The 26,321-nt window shown below is 44.4% G+C and overlaps 1 protein-coding gene across 1 annotated transcript in view; it reads left to right on the top strand.

The window, feature by feature from the left end:
• EXOC4 (exocyst complex component 4) overlaps window positions 1-26,321 on the top strand; it is a 358,562-nt gene that overhangs the window by 17,640 nt on the left and 314,601 nt on the right. The window contains exons 2-3 of the mRNA XM_060687047.2: window positions 15,844-16,033; window positions 23,639-23,833. Coding sequence (XP_060543030.1) covers window positions 15,844-16,033; window positions 23,639-23,833 — 385 coding nt within the window. The remainder of the gene's footprint in view (window positions 1-15,843; window positions 16,034-23,638; window positions 23,834-26,321) is intronic.

The raw sequence follows: 26,321 nt of genomic DNA, 5'->3' as shown, positions 1-26,321 counted from the left end.
AAGGCAGGACTAGAACTCACTGTCTCCTGGTGATTGGCCCAAAGTCACCTGGTGGGCTTTCATGCCTAAGGCAGGACTAGAACTCACTGTCTCCTGGTGATTGGCCCAAAGTCACCTGGTGGGCTTTCATGCCTAAGGCAGGACTAGAACTCACTGTCTCTTGGTGATTGGCCCAAAGTCACTCAACTAGCTTTCATGCCCAAGGTGGGACTAGAACTCAATGTCTCCTGGTGATTGGCCCAAAGTCACCCGGTCGGCTTTTATGCCTAAGGCAGGACTAGAACTCACTGTCTCCTGGTGATTGGCCCAAAGTCACTCAACTAGCTTTCATGCCCAAGGTGGGACTAGAACTCACTGTCTCCTGGTGATTGGCCCAAAGTCACTCAACTAGCTTTCATGCCTAAGGCAGGACTAGAACTCACTGTCTCCTGGTGATTGGCCCAAAGTCACCCGGTCGGCTTTTATGCCTAAGGCAGGACTAGAACTCACTGTCTCCTGATTTCTAAGCCAGCAGGTTCTCATTGCAATTTTGCCTTTACTTATTTAGATTGGGTTTTTTTCCCCCTTGAATGGCTACATCATCATCTAGGCGTCCTGAAAGCTTTCATTTAGCCATCTGATAAGTACCCTGAGTATCCCAAAAGATTCTCAACTCTTTTTATCAATAACCTGTTGAGTATCCTCCAATCTGGAGGGCTCATCATCTGATACTATATTGTCAATCACTTTATATTGTTTTTCTTGATGGGGAAACAAGAACCATTCCTTCCTCCTTATGCAGTCTGAAACGATACCTTTTGCTGTCGTAATTTCTACTTTTCAGCAAAACCAGGCTCGGTAGCAAAGCATTGGTTCTCTTAATCATGGTGATTCGCTTTACGGCCGAGGCAAAAAACTCAGATCAGTCACGTGACATGACCAAACCACATTATAGTCATCAATTGCTGGAATTGGGTGTGTCTAGTTTAAGAAGAGGGAGTCAATTTATTTTCCAAAGCATCTGAAGGCAGGACAAGAAGCCATGGATGGAAACTACAGGTAGTCCTCGACTTACGACTATAATTGAGCCCAAAATTTGTGTTGTTAACTCAGACATTTGTTCAGTGACTTTGCCCCCATTTTACGACCTTTCTTGCTACGTTAAGTGAATCACTGTAGTTGATAAGTTAGTAACCCGGTTGTTAGTGAATCTGACTTCCAATTGACTTTGCTTGTCAGAAGTCACAAAAGGGGATCACATCACCCCGGGACACAGCAACGGTCATAAGTATGAACCGGTTAGAAAATATCAGAATTTTGATCACATGATCATGGGGATGCTGCAAAGGTCATAACTGTGAAAAACGGTCATAAGCAGAGGTGAAATGCTCCCGGTTCGGATCGGATCGCCCAATCCGGTAGCGATGGCAGCGGGTGGTTCAGAGAACCAATAGCAATAATCCCTACGCCCCCCCCCATGCCCAGCTGAGCCGCGCGATCGTCGGAGGCTTTTTTTTTTACTTTTAAAAGCATTTTTTTCTACAACCTCTTCGGCGGAAAAAATGCTTTTAAAAGTAAAAAAAAAAGCCTCTCATGATCACGCTGCTCAGCTGGGATCATCAGAGGCTTTTAAAAGCATTTTTTTTTCTGCAAGGAAAAATGCTTTTAAAAGTAAAAAAAAAAAGTTGGCCACGCCCACCCAGTCACATTACACCCCCAAGCCACGCCCACAGAACCGGTAGTACCAAATTTTACATTTCACCACTGGTCATAAGTCACATTTTTCAATGCCGTTGTAACTTTGAACAGTCACTAAACGAACTGTTGTAAGTTGAGGACTACCTGTAATAAAGGAGAGAAGCAACCTAGAACTAAGGAGAAATTTCCTGACAGTGAGAACTATTTATCAGTGGAACAGAAGTTGTGGATGCTCCATTGCTTTCAGGAAGAGATTGGACAATCACTTGTCTGAAATGGTGCAGTTTGGGCAGGGGGTTGGACTAGAAGACCTCCAAGGTCCTTTCCAACTCTGTTATTCTGTTGTTTGAGGTCTGACCGTGATGGATAGCTCTATTATGGTCATAAATCGAGGACTTCCTGTTCTGTATTTTAGACTCTAGCGGGATAAGTTTATGTACTTCTGTTGATTTCCACCCCCACCCCTTTCGACTAATTCTCTAACCTTTTGTTTTGTCCGTATCTGGATGGAGTAGTTTTGGCATCCCACAACAAGGTACTTGGCATTTAGCAAATGCTATTGCTTGGAGAGAACTTGTCAAAAACTTTAAATTGGTGAGTGTACCTGCCTCCTCTCATTTCTCTGTTCAATTAAGACAGCAGCTCCGTTAACACACTTGTTTTGGAGTGAGCCCCAATGGCTGATTTTTCTCTTGAGTTAATACGCTTGAGACCAAAAAGGTTGCCTTTGAAAACTTCAACAGTCTTATTAAATTCGGGGGGAAAAAAATAAACTTTGCTTGCAACTTAATGAGATTATTCTTGAAACCACGGCACCAGATCCTGTCATTGAGAGGCACTTTGAATGTCACAAATTATGCTTTGTTTTCTGTATTTTGTTGTGCTGTTCCTTTTGGAAAGTTCAACTCGCAGAAAGGAAGGAAGGAAGGAAGGAAGGAAGGAAGAAAGGAAGGAAGGAAGGAAGGAAGGAAGGAAGGAAATTGCCTAAAAAAAAAAACCTATCGACAGATGCCGAAGTTGTATTTACGTTAAATTGAAAGTAATTCCCATGGAATTGAGTTGTAAATAGTTATATACCATGGGGCAATTCCGTAATGAAACCAGATAGTGCATTATTGGCTTGATTAAAAAAAAAATATTTTCAAACCCACATCTGAATTGCTTGGTTTTGGCTTATCGTAGTGCACTGTCTGAAGTACAGTTGTGAATTAAATATATAATTTATGTTTTAGGGTGCTGTACAAATCCAGCCTAACATGACTTCTTAAATAAACTATCAATAAGCAAACAATAGTCTATCATAATGTATGACTCTAGAATTTTATTTATTTTTTTTATTTTATATTGGATTTCTATACCGCCCTTCTCCCTGAGGACTCAGGGCGGTGTACAGCCAGATTAAAAAACATGCAGAACAAATATTAAAAACAATTAAAAGATATATAAATTTGGCCCAATTAAAACTCATTTACCAATTAAAAACGTTTAAAACATTTAAAAACAGTTAAAAATTTCATCTTAAGCCAGCCCGGCTTGTTTAAATAAATGGGTTTTAAGAATAAGATAATAATCTCTAGAAAGTCTAACCAGTTTGATCTAGTGATTAAGACTCCAGGTAGAAACTGGGTGACTGAGTTCTAGTCCCACATTAGGCATGGAATCAGGCCGGATGATGTTGGGTCAATCCTCAGGAGACTGGGAGTTCTAGTCCCACCTTAGACATGAAAGCTGGCTGGGTGACTTTTGGTCAATACGCAGGAGACGGTGAGTTCTAGTCCCACTTTAGGCATGAAAGCCGAACTGGTGACCTTGGGCCAGTCCCTCTCTCTCAGCCCAACCTACCTCACAGGGTTGTTGTGAGGAAAATAGGAGCAGGAAGGTGTGCTGGATATGTTCGCCACCTTGAGTTGCTTATAAAAAAAATAATAAAGGCGGGATATAAATAAATGAGTTACAGGAAGAAGCTTGGGATAGAGGAGTTGGCTGTGGAAAGCTAATTGTTAAGTTTTCTCAAACATTTCTTTGTTAAAACCAGTTCTAGACTGCATTAACAGAGAGATAGAATCAAGTTCATGTGAAGTGTTAATACCACTTTACAAGGCCTTGGTAAGGCCACGCTTGGAATCCTGCGTCCAATTTTGGTCACCATGATATAAAAAAATGTTGAGACTCTAGAAAGAGTGCAGAGAAGAGCCACAAAGATGATTAGGGGACTGGAGGCTAAAGCATAAGAACAGTAGTTGCTGGAATTGGGTATTTCTAGTTTAATGAAAAGAAGGACTAGGGGAGACATGACAGCTGTCTTCCAGTATTTGAGGGGCTGCCCCACAGAAGAGGGAGTCAAGCTATCCTCCAAAGCACCTGAAGGCAGGAGAAGAAGCAACGGATGGAAACTAATCAAGGAGAGAAGCAACCTGGAATTAAAGAGAAATTTCCTGACAGTGAGAACAATTAACCAATGGAACAACTTGCCTGCAGAAGTTGTGAATGCTCCAACACTGGAAGTTTTGAAGAAGAGATTGGATAACCATTTGTCTGCCTGAATAGGGGGTTGGACTAGAAGACCTCCAAGGTCCCTTCCAACTCCTGTTAATTCTCAGCTGCAATTAGGTCCAAGTGGAAAACTGTTCCCTTGGCTGGATTTGTGAATTGGTGAGCTTCCCGCCTTGGAGTCTGCTAGATAGAGTTGAAAGCTTTTCCTTCTGGCAGTTGTGATAAGTGTTGGCCGCACATCCTCCTATCTGGGACTTGAACGTGTTCCATAAAGTTCACCAAGAAATTGCTTTCAGTTGCCTGCAGACGCTTCCTGGTACTGATATAGGCAATTCTTACAGTCCATCAGGTACAGACTGATATTTCTCCCCATTACGTGTTGATTCCCCAAAGTGTTTTTCTTTGTTCCGTTAGATATTTTCATCTGTAGCCTTTTCAAGCATCCTTGCTTTTTTTTTAATGCTTACTTCTCGTGTCTCTTTTTAAATAAGTAAACTCAGTGAAATGGGGGGGGAAAAAAACCCACAAACCAAATGAAACAACGTGTTGTGTATTTTGGTTAAACCACTAAGTGGTGTTATTTCCTTTATCTCGCGTATCTTCTAGCTTATTTTTTTTTACAACCCCCCCCCCCCTTTCAGTCTTTTGAAATAGCTTCAATGGGATTTTAGAATATATTATAAAATATGTATTTTTGAGGTTAAGTACTGCCAGAAGCTTTGGGTAATTTCTTTGGGGACTCGTTCTTAAAAATAGCTTTTCGATTATATTCTCGAAATAAGATTTCTGCTTTCTGAAGTGAGTGTGTGTAGATGAGAAAAAAAAATATTCACCGTGGCTTTCAAGACCTCACCTTCATCAGGTGTAGCTCTGGAGATACAACTTTTTGTAGACATGAATGACAATGGTAGAAGAATTCACAATTTGAGAGAGAATATTCTTTTACGGATGACAGGCAAACCAAAATAATCCTTGTCCCAACCGAAAACTCAGTGGTAGGCCTGGGACTTCAGATTTGCCATCCATAAGAGGATGATCATAAAAATCTTTTAAATCAATAAGTATCACGGAAGAGAATATTTATGGTTCAGCGTTGAACTGTGGAATCCTTGCTGCTCTCTGAGCTTGGCTGTTTTCTTGCAGACATTTCATGACCCAACTAGATAATGTCATCAGTGCTAGAAGAGAGTGCTAGAAGCAAACCCCACTCCCTTCCAGCACTGATGATGTTACCTAATTAGGTCATAAAACATCTGCAAGCAACCAACCAAGCACAGAGACCACCAAGGACCCCACAGTGTCCCCCCCCCCACAAATCCTACTCCCTTCTAGCACTGATGATGTTACCTAGTTGGGTCATGAAACAACCATGCTCAGAGAGCCCCAAGGACCCCACAAACAAGTACCTTCCAAAAATACCAAATGCTGATAGATGATTCTGAATCGGGTAGGAATTAAACTTTAAAAGACAAAGGAAACTTTCTGCTGAATAATTATGTCTCTGCTGGGAACTTTAAATTAGACCTCTGCTTCTTTGTAGCTCAAGGAATTCTTTTTTTTTTAATCACCAATTCTCCATTCTCTGTGTGGAGTGAAAAATATTAATTTGCTGCACGATTCAAACAGCCTTTTCTGTCTTCATCCCCTGTCATTTTATCTAATAATTAAAGAAATCCACAGAAAAACCATTCAAGCAATCCATGCTGCATACGAAGGCTTCTTCCCTGGAGTTAGTTCTCTTGCACTTAACAGAAGACGGATGACATAGCAAGAGTTTATGCAGGTAGTCCTCGGCTTACGACCACAATCGAGCCCGGCATTTCCGTTGCTAAGCAAAACAGTTACGTGAGTTTTGCCCCATTTTACGATTTTTACTCAGTTAGGTGAATCACTGCCGTTGTTAAATTAGTCACGTGGTTGTTAAGTGAATCTGGCCTCCCCCTTGACTTTGCTTGTCAAAAGGCCGCAAAAAAAGGATCACATGACCCTGGGACACTACAATCATCATAAATTTGAATCAGTTGCCAAGCGTCTGAGGCTTCAAAATTTTTTACTACCAGTTCTGTGGGTGTGGCTTGGTGGGCATGGTGGCTTGGTGGGCGTGGCATGGGAAGGATACTGTAAAATCTCCATTCCCATCCCATTCCAGGGGAAGAATACTGTAAAATCTCCATTCCCATTCCAGGGGAAGGATACTGTAAAATCTCCATTCCCATCCCATTCCAGGGGAAGAATACTGTAAAATCTCCATTCCCTCCCCATTCCAGGGGAAGGATACTGTAAAATCTCCATTCCCATCCCATTCCAGGGGAAGAATACTGTAAAATCTCCATTCCCTCCCCAGTCCAGGGGAAGAATACTATAAAATCTCCATTCCCTTCCGATCAGCTGAGACTTGGGAGGCAGAGAAGAGATGGAGGCGGGGCCAGTCAGAATTTTTACTACCGGTTCTCTGAATTACTGAAAATTTCCGCTACCAGTTCTGCAGAACTGGTCGCAGAACCTGCTGAAACCCACCTCTGGTCTGAGGGCAGTTCAGGAATGTGAAAAATGTATTAATAAAATAAAGATGCTGTAGAAACTTGGGGATTGAGTTATAATTCTCAATCAATCAATCAATCAATCAGAATAGAGCTGGAAGGGACCTTGGAGGTCTTCTAGTCCAACCCTCTGCTCCTATTCCAGACAGGAGGCTGTCCAGTGTCTTCTTGTATAAGAGCCGAGGTGGCGCAGTGGTTAGAGTGCAGTACTGCAGGCTACTTCAGCCGACTGCTAGCTGCAGTTCAGCAGATCGAATCTCACCGGCTCAAGGTTGACTCAGCCTTCCATCCTCCTGAGGTGGGTAAAATGAAGACTCAGATTGTTGGGGGCAGTGGTGGGTTGCTACCGGTTCTCCCCAGTTCGGTTGAGCCGGTAGCGGAGATGGTGAGGTGAGAGCAAATCGATTCGTCAGTTGGGCCCTCCCATCCGTCCCTGCGCTATACCTACCTATATTCGTTTGTTTTTAGCCCAACTGATAGGCGCGGCAGAGTGGATTGCCGTGCCTCAGCGGTTCTTAAATTCAAAGCGCGTGTGCGAAGCGAACCAGTGGTAACACCGGTTGAAACCCACCACTGGCTGGGGGCAATATGCTAACTCTGTAAACCGCTTAGAGAGGGCTGTAAAGTACTATGAAGCGGTATACAAGTCTTAAGTGCTATTGCTATTCTTAAAAACTTCCAGTGATGAAGCACCCACAACGTCTGGGGGCAAGCTGGTTAATTGTCCTCAATGTTAGGAAATTTCTCCTTAATTCCAGGTTGCTTCTCTCCTTGATTAGTTTCCATCTTCTTTAGGTGTGGTGACTTTGAGTCTGTGGTGTTCTCTCAGCCCTATCCAATTCAAAAAGTTATCATTCTAAGGAAAACAAGAGGATGGAGTATTATTATATATACACCACTTTTAGTTGTACAAAATAAAAGTCAAATAGAAAGCTAAAGGAGGAGGAGGAGGAGGAGGAGGAGGAGGAGGAACAGGAAGAGGAGGAGGAGGAGGAGGAGGAGGAGGAGGAGGAGGAGGAGGAGGATTATTGTGGGTTCCTTGGTGCTCTCTGAGCTTGGTGGTTTTCTTGGAGACGTTTCATTACCAAATTAGGTCACGTCATCAGTGCTAGAAGGGAGTGTTGTTTGTGAGAGGAGGAGGAGGAGGAGGATTGTGGAAGAAGTTTCCACAAGATCTGACTGACACAGGGATGAGCTGAGTAGTTGCAACATTAGTTTTTGGCAGACTCTCTGTTCTGCAAATGACTGGGAAAGCTACCGTACCATTTTGCCATCTCTCCCCTTCTCAATTTCCCCTCCCCAAAATAACACTAAAAGGCTCCTGAAATATTGATAGTTACTTATTTGGTTCAATTCAGCTTTTAGGGAAAAATGCTTTTATCTGGCATGCAAAAGACAGAAAAAGACAGTACAGTGGTTGCTGCAGAACGGAGAGTGGTCCCTGCAATTGTGTTCTGACTGTGGCTTAACTTTCATTAGTGCGCCATATTTTCTGCCGATTACTTAAATAAACCAATGCAAGGAGCAGAAATACATAAGAGCGGATCTAGGAAATTAAAAGTGGTCGGGGCACAAATCGTTACATCTGAGACAAGGAGCCAGAATTTCTCTAAATGAATTATTAGCAGTGGAACAGGAAAGCAGGATGGTTGGCTTTATTGGACTCTGTATTAAGCATCACGATCATTTTCATTACTCATTATTATCAACTTCTTGTTTGTATCTTATGATTGATCACTTTGTCTTTTGTACACCGAGAAATCCTGCAGCAGAGACAATTATGGTCGTAAGTCGAACTACAGACTGCCTGTAGTTGCGAGTTGTGAGCAGTAGCTTATGGTTTAATGCAATACGTAAACACTTCCTTTCGTAGGTTACTCAGTAAACCATGCTTAAGTGAGCCATGGTTAACATCAGGTGGGAACTCAATTTTTGCCTTTTGCAGCAAGCTATGAAATAACTGGCCTATTTAATGTGTACTCTGTGTACTCTGGAAAAGCAATATTCGGAAAATAAATATTCATGATGATAGCCTCAAGATATCAAATCCCATTCTGTTTGCATTTTAAAAGTAGTAGCTTGTCAGGAGTGGAGAATGATCAGATTGCTTTCTGACTGATTGCCTAATATTAGAGACAAATCCTGTGATGCTTTGCTCTGCTACACCAGACAACGCAGTAGAGATTCTGTGGGTTTTTCCCAGCCAATTCCAAATTCAGCTTTATTTCTCTCCATTATCGTGAATTACACAGTCAAACGATCAGAGGTTTTTGTGTCTTGCTTTAAAACTCATTAATCAAAGTGAAAACTTTGATATTCAGAAGGCCATGTAAATGGATCCCTTCCTGTCAAGGAAGCCAACAAATAATTCTCAGTAAAATTCTTCCAAATACTTTGCCTGAATCAATACACAGATGTAGGAGAACGGACGAGGCCAAACTACCACTCAACTACCAAGCAAAGTAAAAATCCTCATACTCTTCTTCTTCAAAGTAAAAATCCTCATACTCTTCTTCTGGTATTGACAAAGTGTTATTTTATGCTGTTCATATACTGTAGCGTGTTATATCTGCTGAACGAAACTCCGCATTGGCGACAGGAAGGGCATCCGGCCAATAAACATTCAGCTCCATTCAGTTAGCCAGACTCCACCCCACAAGGGATTATGGCAGTGGTGGGTTCCAACTGGTGTTACCACCGGTTCTCTTCGCGCACGCGCTTGCAAATTTACATTGCAAATAATATGATACTCCGCACAAGTGCATTAGATTTCTGCCCAGTTGAGGAGCAGCAATCCACTCTGCCGTGTCTATCAGCTGGGCTAAAAACCCGCAAATAAAGGTAGGTATAACCCGGGGGTGGGTGGGAGGGCCCAGCTCACAGTCCTAGAAAACCGGTTCGCTGATGTCACATCATCACCACTACCGGCTCGCCCGAACTGGCTCGAACCGGGAGCAACCCACCACTGGATTATGGGGTCATTAAAAGAATTCTTGTGTTGGCAGTAAATCAAGGGATGCTGTGCTTAGGTTTTATACAAATATTTCCGCTTTCCTGCTGTGAGTTAACTACAACTTTCCTAAAACGTTGGTCAAAGATGATAAAGGACTAGTTGTGTCCTGCTTCCCTCTACACCAGTGTTTCTCAACCTTGGTAGCTTGAAGATGGGTGGACTTCAACTCCCAGAATCCCCCAGCCAGCAACGCTGGCTGGGGAATTCTGGGAGTTGAAGTCCACCCATCTTCAAGCTACCAAGGTTGAGAAACACTGCTCTACACACATCTTTTCATTGCATAATCACAATCCATGGAACCCTACTCACCAAATGGCAATTGTGCACAACTGCTGTGCACCCAATTACATTTACATTGCAACTAATGCAGGGCATCTTATTGAGGTGGGTATAGGGTCCATCAGCATCATAATATTGCCAATAAATGTACAAAGAAAAGAAGAGATTAGCTATAACTCGGGGTTGAACTTTGATGCTCTCTGAACTTGGTTGTTTCCATCCAGATTTTTCACGACCCAATTTAGTTAACATCGTCAGCACTGCCCGGAGAGCACCAAGGACTCCATAGTAAGAAGAATTCATCCAATATAGGCAGTGGTGTGCCAGAAAAAAATTCCCACCCATAATTTGCAAAAGCACCGTTTATATTTAAATATTGATGTAATCAAGCCTCAAAAGAACCTCTAAGGCCACCCTACCAACGCTAACAGGAAAAGCCACTAGAATATAAATTGAGAGCAAACGTCATTCCTTACTAACACTGATGATGTTACCTAGCTGGGTAATGAAATGTCTGCAAGAAAACAACAAAGGCTCAGGGAGCACCGAGGACCTCACAGGCAGCGGTCTCCTCCTCCTCCTCCTCCTCCTCCTCTCTTCAACTCTCTTCCCACAGAGTTGGTCTCCTCCGGGTCCCGTCAGCTAAACAATGCCGGCTGGCGGGCCCGTGTGGGAGGGCCTTCTCTGTGGCTGCCCCAGCTCTCTGGAACCAGTTACCTCCTGAGGTCCGGACCATCCCCACCCTATTGGCCTTCCGAAAAGCGGTGAAGACCTGGCTTTTCCGGCAGGCCTGGGGCCGTTGATCTCGCTTTGCGATCCGACGAGATCCGGCCATGAATGGTGTGAATGGGTTTTAATGTTTTTAATTTTTAAGTGTTTTTATAGTGATTTCTGGAGTGCATTGTGAGCCGCCCTGGGTCTTCGGAGAGGGGCGGCATATAAATTGAATAAATAAAATAAATAAATTCCCCTCCCTTCTAGCTCTGATGATGGTTTTTTTTTTTTAAATTTGATTTATATGCCGCCCTTCTCCGGAGACTCAGGGCGGCTTACAATGCGTTAAGCAATAGCCTTCATACTTTTGTATATTTATACAAAGTCAGCTTATTGCCCCCACAATCCGGGTCCTCATTTTACCTCCCTTAGAAAGGATGGAAGGCTGAGTCAACCTTGAGCCTGGCGAGATTTGAACTTGCAGTAATTGCAGGCAGCTGATGATAATAACAGTGCTTTAGTCTGCTGCGCCACCAGGGCTCTTGTTACCTAGTTGGGTAATGAAATGTCTTCAAGAAAACAACCAAGTTCAGAGAACACCAAGGACCCCACAGTTCAACCCAGAGATACAAATATTCTCTGTTATTGGTGTCTTTAAACTGTTTGCTTGCGTGGCCTGAGCATCAAAATCTTGACAATGTCTTGTGCTTGGGCATTGATTTTAATTATATACCCATCAATTTGAGAAGGTCACGGAAGCGCTGTTTGGAAGATGACCGATAGTAACTTTTAAATTCAAACGTTAGAGCAAGGCTTTTTAAAACCTGGCAACCTTAAGACCTGTGGACTTCCAACTCCCAGAATTCTTCAGCCATCTATGCTAGCTCAGGAATTCTGGGAGTTGAAATCCACAAGTCTTAAGGTCACGTTTGGAGACCCCTGTCAGGGTGGCAATTAATCCCATTCTGCTTTTGGGTAATTGCACCTTGATTAGAGAATGGATCGTGACTATTTCCTTGAAGTATACTTTAAGAAAATAAACCCGAAGATATGTTTTCTAAGAAAAACTCATTTATTTGTTATAAAGAAAATAAAACATCTTACTAGCTAATTAATTACATCTTGGCAAAGCTTTCCCGGCCACCTCTCTTGGCCGGAGAACAAAGAAAAGGAAAAAAAAAAAGTGAAGGAATGTGGACATGCGCAGTTAGCTTACTGATAAGAACTTGGCAAGCTACGGTAAGTCTGAAAGTTCAAAAATAAGAGCTCATCTGGTCAATACAAAAACGCAGCGACAACCCCTGCGTTAAAAGGATTCACCAACAGATATTTTCCTGAAAGATCATTTCTAATGTGTATCGCTATGGGATATTTGCGCTGGCAAATATTGGAATGGTCAGTATTGACCATGCTGTATTTTTCTCTTCTTCGCAGGACCGATTTGCTTTTGCTCTCTCTTTGAAAAAGTTTTCATATAGATAGAAACCTCTGCTTGAAAAAACTATAGTGCTTTGCCCTTGATAAAGTGTAGGTTTGGACAAGCAACATATTAACTGCAGAGAAGTTTTACTGAGCATAAAAATGTGATTTCCAGCTTATTACTGTGTATACACAGGCAATTAATTATTAATGGATTATCTTGTCTTTTGTTTGCTGTATCCATTTCAATAGTTTCAGAGCAAAAGGTTTTCTTCTCTCTCTCTATATATATATATTTCCTCCCTTCCTTTGCAAATGTTTTGTTGATTTTCTTCATGAACGTTTTAATGGAGTGCACGTTGAGATGCCCTTCGAGGATATTTCTGCGGTGTCAGCAGAAATAAGAATATTAAACATTTGTTGCCTTAATGTGAAGAGTTATTATATTCAGAACTGCTTAGTTTAGATGGATTTCAGGAAACTTTTCCCAGACTGAGACAATGAAATGGAATGGAACCGAACTGAACTGATCCAAATGGAATGGGAGAATGAGAGAAGAGAGAATGAACGAAATGAACAGAAAGGGAGAAGATAGAATGGATTGGAATGGAATGGAATGATAGGGAAGGGAAGGGAGGGAATGGAATGGAATGGAATAGAGAGAAGAAGGGAAGGGAAGGGAAGGGAAGGGAATAGAGAGAAGATAGAATGGATTGGAAGGGAAGGGAAGGGAAAGGAAGGTAATGGAACAGAGAGAAGATAGAATGCAATGCCATGCAACGGAAGGGAACGGAACAGGGCCAATCACTAGGAGACAGGGAGTTCTAGTCCCAATTTAGGCATGAAAACCAGCTTGGCCAATCACCAGGAGACCGAGAGTTCTAGTCCCACCTTAGGCCTGAGAGTTGACCTGGTGACCTTGAGCCAGTTTCACACACACACTCAGCACATGTCACAAATTTGTTGTTGTTTTGGGGAAAATAGGAGGAGGGAGGAATGTTAGGTACATTTGCCCACCTTGAGTTAGCTATAAAAATAACGAAGGCGGAATTAGAAATAAATGATGGTGGACCATAGCTACGGGAACTGCTGCATTTCTAGATCAACGGCGGTCTTCAACGCAGCCCATTTTTCTCCTTATTGGGTCAGCGTTTAGCACACAGATTAGGGCAGGGGTATCAAATTTAAGGATCCGGAAGGGAGGAAGGAAGGGAGGGAGGGAGGGAGATTATAGTGAGAGTGAGAGTGAGTCTGAGGGAAGTCCTGCCTTAGCACTTGGCCTCTACAGGTACCCCCAACATGAGTGATGTCGAGCTGGCCACGCCCACCCTGGCCCCGAGATCAAACACAACCCTGATGCGGCCCTCAATGAAATCGAGTTTGACACCCCTGGATTAGGGGGCTATTGTGATTGCCATTTTTAATGCTCTTCATCAGTCCGTTGATCGATGGTGACCCACCAATTGTACAAAGCCATCACATGGAAACAAGTCCTGATTATACGGGGATTTCACGCAGCTGAGTTTCCCAGGTTGGCTTGTCTCATTAGGCAGGTCTGGCCTTCCCCCACCCTTATGCTTTACGTTCAGAAAGCCCAATGGAGAAAACATGGAATAAATGATTTATCTAGCGGATGTTCACATATTTCCTGTTTTGTCAGCCTGTTGTAACTCCACTAGGCCCTTTTCCATTCATCCCGTAGCGCAGGTGCCACTGCTCCAAACACCCACACTTACAAAGAAACGCAAAACAAAAACACACCTTGTAATTTGACTGTAATTGCTTGCCCCTTCCTTACTCCTCCATCTCCACTGAACCCAAGTCTTAGCTAGCTAGAGCTTCAGTTGTTTTAACCAGTCTAGAAATGAAAGCTAAATTGTACAGGGCTTGCGAGTTGCTTTAACCCTTGTGATTTTCCCTTCAGGTCCCTTGACGGATCGCTCAAACCTGTTAGAGCAGAACCTGGGAAGGAAATAGACAAAAACACTTTTCGCTTTGAAACACGGATTATTACGGCGAGTCAGGGGAGGTGATAGGCAGGCCCATCTTGCTACTCTCCCTGATTACTCCTAAGTGGTGTAATCCTTTCTCATAGTGCGCCAGGCAGGGAAAGCTGACAAGAAAGTACCTGAGATAGAAAGAAGGAAACACGGAGGAAGGAAACATCCTCGATTTACAACCATTCTATTAGCGAGTGTTCAGAGTGTTCTCACAACCGTTGCAATATCCCCATGCTCGTGTGATCAAAATTTGGGTGCTTGGCAATCAGCATGTACAGCTAGTCCTCGACTTTATAACCCGTTCATTTGGCGACGGTTCAAAGTTACGACGTCCCTGAAAAAAGCAACTTATGACTGCTTTTCACACTTAACAACCGTTGCGACACCCCCATGGTCATGTGATTAAAATTTAGACAGTTGGATCATGTGATCCCCCTTTTACGACCTTCCGACAAGCCGAGTCAATGGGGAAATGAGATTCACTTAACAACAGTGTTACTCACTTAACAACTACAGGGATTCACTTAATAAACGTGGCCTGAACGATCATACAATGGGGCAAAACTCACTTAACAAATGTCTCACTTAACAACAGAAAGTCTGGGCTCAATTGTGGTCGTAAGTCGAGGACTACCTGTTTTTATGCAACATCCCTGGGTCATGTGATTGCGATGAATTGTCCCACAGCTGTTGTGACCTAGGCTTCCTCAGTCATTAAAACACACGAGTAGTCCCAAAAACCTCTTTTATTGCAACAGCTGTGAATTACGTTCATTCACAGCTGAGTCCCAATTAGTTGCAAAAAGTCCTTCGGGAGAAGTCCTTCGGGATAATCACCAACCTTTATCTCAGTGGTGAAATCTAAAATTTGTTACTACCAGTTCTGTGGGCATGGCTTGGTGGGGGTAATGTGACTGGGTGGGCGTAGCCAATTTTTTTTTTTTTTACTTTTAAAACCATTTTTTACATGTAAAACCATGTAAAAAATGCTTTCAAAAGGCTCTGACGATCCCAGCTGAGTTGCCTGATCGTCAGAGGGTTTTTAAAAAACCCTCTGCCGATCAGGCAACTCTGCTGGGATTGTCAGAGCTTGGCTCGTCAGAGCTTGGCTCGTCGGAGGCATTTAAAAGAAAAAAGGCCTCTGATGATTGCGTTGCTCAGCTGGGCATGGGGGGTGGGGGCAGGGATTTTTGGTACTGGTTCTCTGAACTGCCCGCCGCCATTGCTACCTACTCGCCCGAGCCGGTCCGAACCGGGAGCATTTCACCCCTGCTTTATCTCCCTTGACATGCTGCCAAAAGACCTACTTGGTAAAGCCCCACGGAGTCCAAAATCAAACAGAGATGCCGACTGGGAACAGAATTAACAATGTTGCTTTCCTGCAAAGGGCCCACGTGCCTTTGCTCCTCTTTTAAGCCTTATGGGAGGGGCCAATCATCTCATAAATCATAAATCATTGATTTCATAAATCAAATAAATAAATAAAATAAATAAAATCTGTCCTGAAGTCTGAGACTTCAGGCATGGGATTCACTCTGTCTTCTAGCTCTGCAGACTGGGTTGTAACTGAAGAGATGCCCCCTCTGCTGAACCTCCCAGTTTCAACTCAGTCTCGAGCCAGTTCAGACGGAGTTTGAAAAACTTGCAGATTTTGGCTAGAATAGGAGGAATTGTCAGAAATTGGAGTCTTTTCTCTCTTCTTTTTCAGGACATTGTCCACCAGTGATGATGTCGAGGACAGAGAACACGAGAAGGGCCGCCTGGAGGAGGCGTACGAAAAATGCGACCGCAATTTGGACGAGTTGATCGTTCAGCACTACACCGAACTGATGACTGCCATCTCCACCTACCAGAGTATCACTGAACGCATCACCACTTCTCGCAACAAAATCAAGCAGGTGAAATTCAAGGCGGAAGATTTTTCCGGCACAAGATTGACTTTACGTACAATACAAGCCCAGAGTTATTTCCTTGCGATGTGTCTTACAGTGCCTTTTGCCGAAAATGGCACCCCGTATGATGCAGGCTAGGAAAATATTTAATTAACACAATACGAATGGAATTCTTCCTTCGTTTCTCGACCCCCTCCCCCACCCCCCAAAAGTTCAGGGATGGGTGCCAAACAATATACCTGGGGAGAAATCCATGTTGTGTGTGTTTGGATGTAGATATGCGTAACACGGATATGGTAATGTCCTTTCCTGGGCTGGTGGGCAAATTAATTTCTTAAAAGCTAATTGAGGCTCTAGCTTACCTGGAATCTGTGCTCACAGATCAGATATGTTCCTTGCGGCTGCAGTTATAACAGTGAGGAAAAAAATATACTCTGCACACGGTCAGAATAGCACATTTTATAATCATTTTTCATTTTTCCCTTTAGAATCATTTACTGCATTCTAACCCCTTCCTTCCTTCCTTCCTTCCTTCCTTCCTTCCTTCCCTCCCTCCCTCCCTCCCTCCCTCCCTCCCTCCCTCCCTCCCTCTTAGCAATAGACCTTAGACTTATATATCGCTTCACAGTGCTTGATAGCTCTCTCTTAAGAGATTTATAGAGTCAGCCTTTTGCCCCCAACAAGCTGGCTCCTCATGTTACTGATCTCGGAAGGATAGAAGGCTGAGTCAACCTTGAGTCAGTCAGGATCGAACTGCCAGCAGCCAGCAGAATAGGCCTGCAATACTGCAGTCTCACCACTGTGCCACCACGGCCCTTCCTTCCTGCCTTCCTTCCCTCCTTGAGTTGGTCAAGATCAGACTCCTGGCAGTTGGCACAGTTAGTCTGCAATACTGCAGTCTCACCACTGCCCTTCCTTCCTTCCTTCCTTCCTTCCTTCCTTCCTTCCTTCCTTCCTTCCTTCCTTCCTTCCTTCCTTCCCACTTAAACTTATATACTGCAAGTGATTTACGGAGTCAGTCTATTGTCCCCAAGAATCTGGCTCCTCATTTTACTGATCTCGGAAGGATGGAAGGCTGAGTCAGCTTTGAGCCGGTGAATGGAAGGGTCTGGAAGGAAAGGAAAGCTTCTGGCATCTCTGCACAGAAGGGCCCTTTCTCTTGGGACCCTTCCTCCTAACCCTCACGAACTTTCCAAATCCATTTAGTCTCTCCAGAAGGGAGTGAGGGCAGTCTGGTCCCTTCCAAGGAGAGCCGTTTATTTCAAGGATTGATGTACAAGGTTCAGCTCTGTGTGTGGAGGCAGAGATCAATTACACAAAATTCAGAAATAAACTGTAGGGCAGGCTGACTCAATACAATTAAGCTCTGCACAGGTCAGAAGCAGATGTAGAGGCCGAATGACCTTGAGGTACCACCTTGAAATCTCCACTATGGATGAAGGACCTTTTGGTATTTACTCTGCCTGATTAGATTCAGGCATCATGTATTGAAATGATTTGTGAAGATACTCAGGGCTCTTCTCTTCTCTTCTCTTCTCTTCTCTTCTCTTCTCTTCTCTTCTCTTCTCTTCTCTTCTCTTCTCTCCTCTCCTCTCCTCTCCTCTCCTCTCCTCTCCTCTCCTCTCCTCTCCTCTCCTCGCCCCACCTTGCTCTCCCCCTCCTTTCTTCCTCTCTAGTCCCTCTCTAGTCCCTTCCCTTCCCTTCCCCCCATTCTCCTCTCCTCCCTTCTCTTCAGTCCCTTCCCTTCCCCTCCCTTCCCCTCCCCTCTCCTGCTCTCCTCTCCCCCTCCTCTCCCTCTCTCTAGTCCCTTCCCCTCCCCTCTCTCCCTTCACCCTCCCCCTCCCTATCCTCTCCCCTCCATTCTCCTAACTCCCCTCCTCTTCCCCTCCCTCCTTTTTCTCTTCCACCTTTCTCTCAAACATTGGTTCATTAAATAATCAGCCCTCCATGGCTGCATCCTCTCTTTTGCTCTTTAGAAACTCTTTAAGTTTTTTAAAAAAAATATTGCATGTATTAAATTCAGGGTTCTTTGCCTGCGTCCTTGAGGCAAAAATTGGAAAGGGGAGGGGTGGGCAAGAAAGCGTCTCTGATGCTTGCTGGGTTTTTTTTTCAACCTCTAAGTTATTTTTTTTTTTTTCAGAATTATCCTTTGCTTGATCCACCAAAGGTCATTGGGGGTTATCAGTCTTTCCTTGCATTATTAATCCTCCCATCAGCCTGGAGAGAGAGGCTCATACAGCATATATGCGTGAGTGTGCTTGAATGACAGAGTGAGCGACTGTATCGGTCAAGATTGAAAGCCGGGCTTCTGTCCACGGTATAATCCATCTTCACTTTTTAAATTCTAGAATCAGAAAAAAGAAAAATCACCTGTAAGCAGATGTGGCAAAACATTGGCGTACTTCAGATTGCCATCAATACGGGGTGTGGCTTTCTCCGGCACAGGAATCAGCGTTTTTAGCTGAGGCTAATCGTTTTTGCTATTGATTTATTAGCCTTAATATCTAATTAAAACTCTAAGTTACAAGAGACAAGTTTCCAGATGGTAGTTGGAAAAAACGTCCCAACAAACTGAGCAGTTTTACCGTAGTAGTGGGACCAGTTGACTTAACCAGACTGGGATTTTTGTTTGTTTGTTTGTTTGTTTGGATGTGTTGGATGTGTTCACATGTATTTGTCAGAAATTTACTTTGGATTTCTGGGTAAAGCAGAGGTTGAATTTGGTCTAAAGCAGGGGGTCTCCAACCTTGGCAACTTTAAGACTTGTAGACTTCAACTCCCAGAATGAATGAATGAATGAATGAATGAATGAATGAATGAATGAATGAATGAATTTATTTATTTATTTATTTATTTATTTATTTATTTATTTATTTATTTATTTATTTATTTATTTATTTATTATATTTCTATACCGCCTTTCTCCCGTAGGACTTAAGGCGGTGTACAGTCAAGAAAAATATAGATACACAAACATCATAAAATTGCTAATTAAAATTATCATAATAACATAGTTTGGCCCAATTAAATAGAAGCTAAAATTAGATAACATTTTAAAAACATTCACATGTTCATATGTTTAGCCCCGCTTGTTGGAACATCAGGGTTTTGAGGGCACGGCGGAAAGCACGGAGATCAGGGATATTCCGTATCTCTCGGGGCAATTCATTCCAAAGGGTTGGAGCCCCCACAGAGAAGGCCCTCCCCCTGGGAGTCGCCAGTCGGCATAATTTGACTGACGGTACCCTGAGTAGTCCCTCCCTGTGAGAACGAACTGGTCGGTGGGAGGCTGTTGATGGCAAAAGATGGTCTCGTAGGTACCCAGGTCCTAAGCCATGGAGCGCTTTAAAGGTGATAACTAACACCTTGAATTCCTCAGCCAGCAAAGCTTAATTGGCTGAGGAATTCTGGGAGTTGAAGTCCACAAGTCTTAAAGTTGCCAAGGTTGGAGACCCCTGATCTAAAGGACATTTATTAACGCTGTGATGTTTTTTTAGAAAGTATGCTTTGAAGGCTTCAACTGCAAAACTTCATTCGTTCTTCCATAGACCATGTTTCCTTAATACAGGTAGTCTTCGCCTTTCGGCCACAATTGAACCCAAAATTTCTGTTGCTAAGCCAGAGAGCTGTTAAGTGAGTTTGTCCCCTTTTTACGACCTTTCCTGCCACTGTTGTTAAGCAAATCCCTGCAGTTCTTAAGTTAGTAACGTGGCTGTTAAGTGAATCTGGCTTCCCCATTGTCTTGGTTTGTTAGAAAAGGGGATCACGTGACCCGGGGATACTGCAACCATCAAAAATACGGGTCAGTTGTCAAGCATCTAAATTTTGACCTGTGACCATGGGGATGTTGCAATGGTCATTAACGGTGAAAAAATTGCATTTCCATGCTTAGAGGGTGATATATTGCTTAGCAATAGCACTTATATACAGCTTCACAGTGCTTTACAGCCCTCTCTAAGTGGTTTGCAGAGTCAGCATCTTGCCCCCAACAATCGGGGTCCTCATTTTAACCACCTCAGAAGGATGGAAGGCTGAGTCAACCTTCAGCCAGTCAGAATCGAACTTCTGGCAGTGGGTGGAGTTAGCCTGCAATACTGCATTCTAACCACTGTGCCACCATGACCCTTCCTTCCTTCCTTCCTTCCTTCCTTCCTTCCTTCCTTCCTTCCTTCCTTCCTTCCTTCCTTCCTTCCTTCCTCCCTCCCTCCCTATTAGCAATAGACCTTAGACTTATATATCGCTTCACAGTGCTTGATAGCCCTCTCTTAAGAGGTTTATAGAGTCAGCCTTTTGCCTCCAACAAGCTGGCTCCTCATTTTATTGATCTTGGAAGGATGGAAGGCTGAGTCAACCTTGAGCCAGTCAGGATCGAACTGCCAGCAGCCAGCAGAATAGGCCTGCAATACTGCAGTCTCACCACTGTGCCACCACGGCCCTTCCTTCCTTCCTTCCTTCCTTCCTTCCTTCCTTCCTTCCTTCCTTCCTTCCTTCCTTCCTTCCTTCCTTCCTTCCCTCCCTCCCTCCCTCCCTCCCTCCCTCCCTCCCTCCCTCCCTATTAGCAATAGACCTTAGACTTATATATCGCTTCACAGTGCTTGATAGCCCTCTCTTAAGAGGTTTATAGAGTCAGCCTTTTGCCTCCAACAAGCTGGCTCCTCATTTTATTGATCTTGGAAGGATGGAAGGCTGAGTCAACCTTGAGCCAGTCAGGATCGAACTGCCAGCAGCCAGCAGAATAGGCCTGCAATACTGCAGTCTCACCACTGTGCCACCACGGCCCTTCCTTCCTTCCTTCCTTCCTTCCTTCCTTCCTTCCTTCCTTCCTTCCTTCCTTCCTTCTGTCTGTCCGTCCTTCCTTCCTTCCTTCCCAAGCCATAGCATTTATATTTATATACTTCTTGTGTTTTACAGCCCTCACTAAGCAGTTTACAGAGTCGGTACATTGCCCCCATGGTCCTCATTTGACCGACCTCGGAAGGATGGAAGGCTGAGTCAACCTTGAGTTGGTCAAGATCGAACTCCTGGCAGTCAGCAGAATTAGCCTGCAATACTGCATTCTAACCACTGCGCCACCATAGCTCTCTCTCACTTAAGAAAGGTGTTATAGCATTGTTTTTCAACCTTACCTGCTTTAAGATCTGTGTACTTCAACTCCCAGAATTCCTCAGCCAGCCAGCCATGCTAGCTGGGGGATTCTGGGAGTTGAAGTACACACGTCTTCAAATTGCCAGAGTTGAGAAACACGGTGTTACAGCAGTGGGAGGGGGGAACCTGAGACCCAGAAAATTCGTATTTGCTCGCAAAGTCTATTTCATCTGGGACTTACCGAAAAGCTGATGCCAACGGCTGTATGATTTCTCCAGGATGTTATTGTAACTGTGAAATTGGCACCACAATCGTGCGGCTGTTTGTTGGCTACTATGCAAAAATAGGAGTATAATCTTGTTTTTCTTCCAACGTGGTTTTCTTTTTAGATGCCAGTAACCCCTGGATATTTGGATACCTGTGCTCTGTTTCATTGATTTGTCTTGTCTTAATGATGAGACGGCAGCTTCCTGCTGGTCCAAGCCACTGTTGTCAAAAGGGTGTTTTTCCCTGTCTCACCCCCAAACAGCACCGCTATATAATTTTATTTATTCATTACATTTATACGCCGCCCATCTCCCTACCCATAGCCTCTCAATGCAGTAAATCCATAATAAAGTGCCTTCTCCATTTCCCTCCGTCTCAGAAGCCGTTGGGTATGTCTTATGGGATAGCATTATCTTTCTGATCTCTGGAACCACTGTGGTTGTGTAATAATTTCGGATCTTGTCACAGGTAAGGAAAGTCTCTGGGGTTTTCGCTACCTTTCCGTGTTTTTGCAAGCACTCGCAGCAGCAACACGGAAGTATACACGAGATCGGTTGTTTTTCTTTTTTTGGGGGGGAAAAAAAACCCACATGTTTTTGAATATTAGACATCTCTGGATTTGTGTTTCAAGCTTTTTATGTTTCGCCAGTGATAACAACCTCACCAGGGAGGTGTTTGCCTGTCTGCTCTTCCGCTGTTTAAAAAGTAGGAGTGGGGGGGGGGGAAACTAGGCAATTTGTATTCGAGACAAAACAACAGTGAGAAAAGCCATTACCAGGTTTTGTGCATTGCATTGTTTTTAAATGACATTAGAGGCGTGCGGTGCAGTCCGGCCAAAATTAACAGGATAGATTTGGAGTGCCTTATAGTTGGGTCCAGCAGTGGGTTCCACATATGCTTGCCACTGGTTCGCCACGCGCACACTCGCCCAGCCGCCCTCGCCACTACCGCTTTGCTCGAACCGGTACGAACCGGCTGAATACCATCTCTGGCTGGGTCCCACTTCTTGGCTTTTAGTCAGAACTCATTCCTTCTGGTATATGGACCAGGGGTGGGTTCTAATTTTTTTTTACTACCGGTTCTGTGGGCGTGGCTTATTTTGTGGGTGTGGCTTGGAGGTCATGTGACTAGGTGGGCATGGCTAGCTGGTCAGAGTCATTTCTGGAAGGTCCTCGCACTTACGACCAGTCCTCGCACTTACAACCCGACTCATTTGTTTGCTTTTAACACTGATCAGCTGTAGGGCGGCCCTTGGAAGCCCCGCGGCAAGAGTTTAAACAGTTTTTTTCCCTCTACTCATCAGCTGGGACTCAGGAGGCAGCAATAGATTGGGGGTGGGACCAAATAAAAGGTAAGAATAACGTGGGGGGGGTGGGAGGGCGGGGGGGAGAACCGGTTTGGTGACGTCATATCGTCACCGCTACTGGCTCGGCCGAACTGGACCGAACCGGGAGGAACCCACCACTGGCGCACACTCGCCCACCCGCCCTCGCCACTACCGCTTTGCTCGAACCGGTACGAACCGGCTGAATACCACCTCTGGCTGGGTCCCATTTCTTGGCTTTTAGTCAGAACTCATTCCTTCTGGTATATGGACCTCGCTGATATTAAATTGATTTGCAGGATTTGTGCTCCTTTCCTTCAGCGGTTTATCTTGAGTTTGTATCTGTTTTTTGATCTTGTATTGTTGCGGTTGAAGCTGAAGTAGTCATTGACAGGTAGGACGTTGTAGCAGACCATTTTGTGTACTACGCTTAGCTCAGACCAAAGGCGGCATAGTTCTAGGTTGTCCAGGTCCAAAATTTCAAGCCTGGTGGCATAAGGTATTCTGTTGCGAACAGAGGAGTGGAGGACTCTTCTCGTGAAATACCTCTGGACTCTCTCAATTATATTAATGTCCGATATACGGTGTGGATTCCAGGCAGACGAGCTGTATTCGAGAATTGGTCTGGCAAAGGTTTTGTATGCCCTGGTTAACAATCCGATGTTACTGGAGAAGAAGCTTCACAAAATTAGGTTAACAACTCTTAATGCCTTTTTGGCAATGCTGTTGCAGTGAGGCTGTAGATCGTTTGAGATGAGTACTCCAAGGTCCCTGACAGAGTAAGGGTCGTCTACGAGGTCGTATCCGCCCAGTTTGTATTTAGTGACCTGATTTTTGTTGCCATAAAAAAAAAATGTTACCTGCCCTTTGATTTGAGCTCCTTCCTGACCCTCGGACTCACCTCGGTCCCTCTTGCGGTTTCCCCTTCCTTGCAGGTGAAGGAGAATCTGGTTTCCTGCAAAATGCTCCTGCACTGCAAGCGGGACGAGCTGCGCAAGCTGTGGATCGAAGGGATCGAGCACAAGCACGTCCTGAATCTGCTGGACGAGATCGAGACCATCAAGCAGGTGCCGCAGAAGCTGCAGCAATACACGGGCAGCAAGCATTACCTGATCGCCACGGATATGCTGGTAAGAGGCGACCCGGTTCGCTCTCGAGACAGACAGCTGTCGCCTTCCTGTCCGCGGCGAGAGATCTCCTATCAGGACCGGAGTAATTACCTCTTGCCGTTTTTGCTCGCCGACTGCTTTGTTCTCTCCGCCTGCCTCTTTGGCGCTCTTCTGTCACTCACTCCTCCTTTTTTTAAAAAAACCCCTTCACTCTATTAACCTCTCTGGATGCTTTCAAAGCGCCAAAGACTTTGACCTGCTGTCTTTAACCTCCGATTGCTGTCCTCTCCTATCTTGTCGGTTGTCTCCACGTTTCGTGTCTGTTCCTTTTCTCTCCAACACCTCATTTCCTTACCCCCAGGAACCCTTCAGCTGTCTTGTCTGGGTTCTCCGCGTCTGCTTTTTTTTTTGTTTAACAGCTCGGGAAGCTTCCTTTTTTTAAATAGCTTTCTCTGTGCAGTATGTTATTTCTTTCTTACATTTCATTTTGGAGCAGCCCTGATGATTGAGACATCTGCCTCGCCTTAATGCTGCTCTCCTGTAGCTTTCTACCTGTGTCTCGAAGTTCTGGGCCTTGAAATATTGGCTGTGTGTCTTTTTTATATGAGAGGTCCTTGCTGCTCTCTGTGTCAGGTTTTCAGGCCGTCTTCAAATGAATTGCGTCTCAAACAAAGTCTTTTTTGAAACAGACTTCCATTTTATTTAGCACGGCAACTTTTACACTGACTCCATGCAGCCAGCACTGACGTGCTGACCCAAAATCCCTCCTCTTCCTTCCCCCACTCCTCTGCATTCATTGACCATCTTCCCAGTCATTCACCCCTAATGTACTGCTCCAATTCAAAGAATTTCCCCCCTCCCATCCATCTCCTAAGGGACATTATCTCCAGCTAAAATAAGTAGGTGAAAGGCAACCGTCCCGTTGCAGACACTTGCGTTCTCCTTCTCATGTCAGCACTAGGATAAATGCATCTTGACGTGCTGACACTCTGAGCTTGGTGGTTTCCTGGCAGATGTTTCATGACACAAGTAGGTAACACCATCAGTGTTAGAAGAGAGGGGGTTTTGTGAAGAAGAAGAGGAGGGGGGGAGGAGGAGGACTGTGGGGTCCTTGATGCTCTCTGAGCCTGGTGGTTTTCCTGCAGACGTTTCATGGCCCAGCTAGGTAATATCATCAGTGCTATAGGAGGGTGGGTTTTGCTTTCTGTTTATATACACATGGCTTGCACTGACAGTGTTAGTGGGACCTCCTCACCAGCAATCAACACCAGATAAGCAGAGATTTAACACCCAAGATTAATACTTGGCCAACAATCTCATTGGTACAATGGCTCTCTCTCTGTTACTTTGACCCAGGTAAGGATGTTGTGTGAAACAAGATTTGTGACTCTTCAGGGAGCTCCCCTACATTAAGTACCATGTCCTGGCCCACAAAGTGCTTTTTTTCAAAAGATAACTGGACTTCCTTGATATTCGTTTTCCCTTTGAAAACGCTTCGCTTATCATCCAAGAAATCAAACGTTTTCAGAGCCCTGGTAGCTCAGCAGACTAATAGCCTGTTATTAACATTCAGCTGCCTGCAATTACTGCAAGTTCAAATCCCACCAGGCTCAAGGTTGACTCAGCCTTCCATCCTTTCTAAGGTAGGTAAAATGAGGACCCGGTTTGTGGGGGCAATAAGCTGACTTTGTATAAAATATACAAAAGGATGAAGGCTATTGCTTAACGCACTGTAAGCTGCCCTGAGTCTCCGGAGAAGGGCGGCATATAAATCAAATCAAAAAAAAAAAAAAGGGGGGGGGGAGAAAGAAATCCCAAGAAAGTCCAGCTGCTTTACCTTTGGGACAACTGTGGCCTGGATGGTAGAGAATCTCCATAGACAGACCAGGTTCTGGACCACTTTATAACTGAAAGGAAAAAAACAAAAGCCTTGAGATTTGCTTCTTCCTTTCAGTGTAAGAAGCAAACTGAAAATGGAAATTCTCTGCTTTGTAGAAATGCAGTCCCCGTGTCAACCTCTGTAACAAGCCAAGATGACATTGAAACGGCCACACACGCATCGCGTACGGCCGTGTAATACGGATCGGTCAGAACATGACGCCGGACAGAAGTCGCATCATTGGTGCGGTGGCAATGTAATTACAGGCAGGTCACCTTTTGCGCCCCTCGTCTCTCGTACATGGTGGATGAAATCATTAATCCCCTCCTTCCCCCCCAAGGCTGATCAAAATGTAGGGCATGGTTATGTCAACCATTCTCAGCCAGCCCTCTTTGCCAACAGCCCTGCCTTGATTTGTAGAAAGACAGTTAAGAACAAATGTCTGTGCCCTGATCTGCTTTGGGGGGAAACTTCATTTTAAAACGCCAGATAGTTCAAGGGTCACAATTTTTCTAGTCCTGTTCTTTCTTCTCAAGGAACGTCTGCAAGGAAACCACTCAGCTCAGAGAGCAGCAAGGACGCCACAGTTCTCCTCCTCCTCCTCCTCCTCCTCCTCCTCCTCCTCCTCCT

The sequence above is a fragment of the Pantherophis guttatus genome, chromosome 7, assembly GCF_059756535.1.
Source record: "Pantherophis guttatus breed Tessera chromosome 7, ASM5975653v1, whole genome shotgun sequence".
Lineage (NCBI taxonomy): Eukaryota > Metazoa > Chordata > Lepidosauria > Squamata > Colubridae > Pantherophis > Pantherophis guttatus.
Note: the sequence above shows the minus strand (reverse complement) of the source record. Positions and strands in the feature narration are given on the sequence as shown.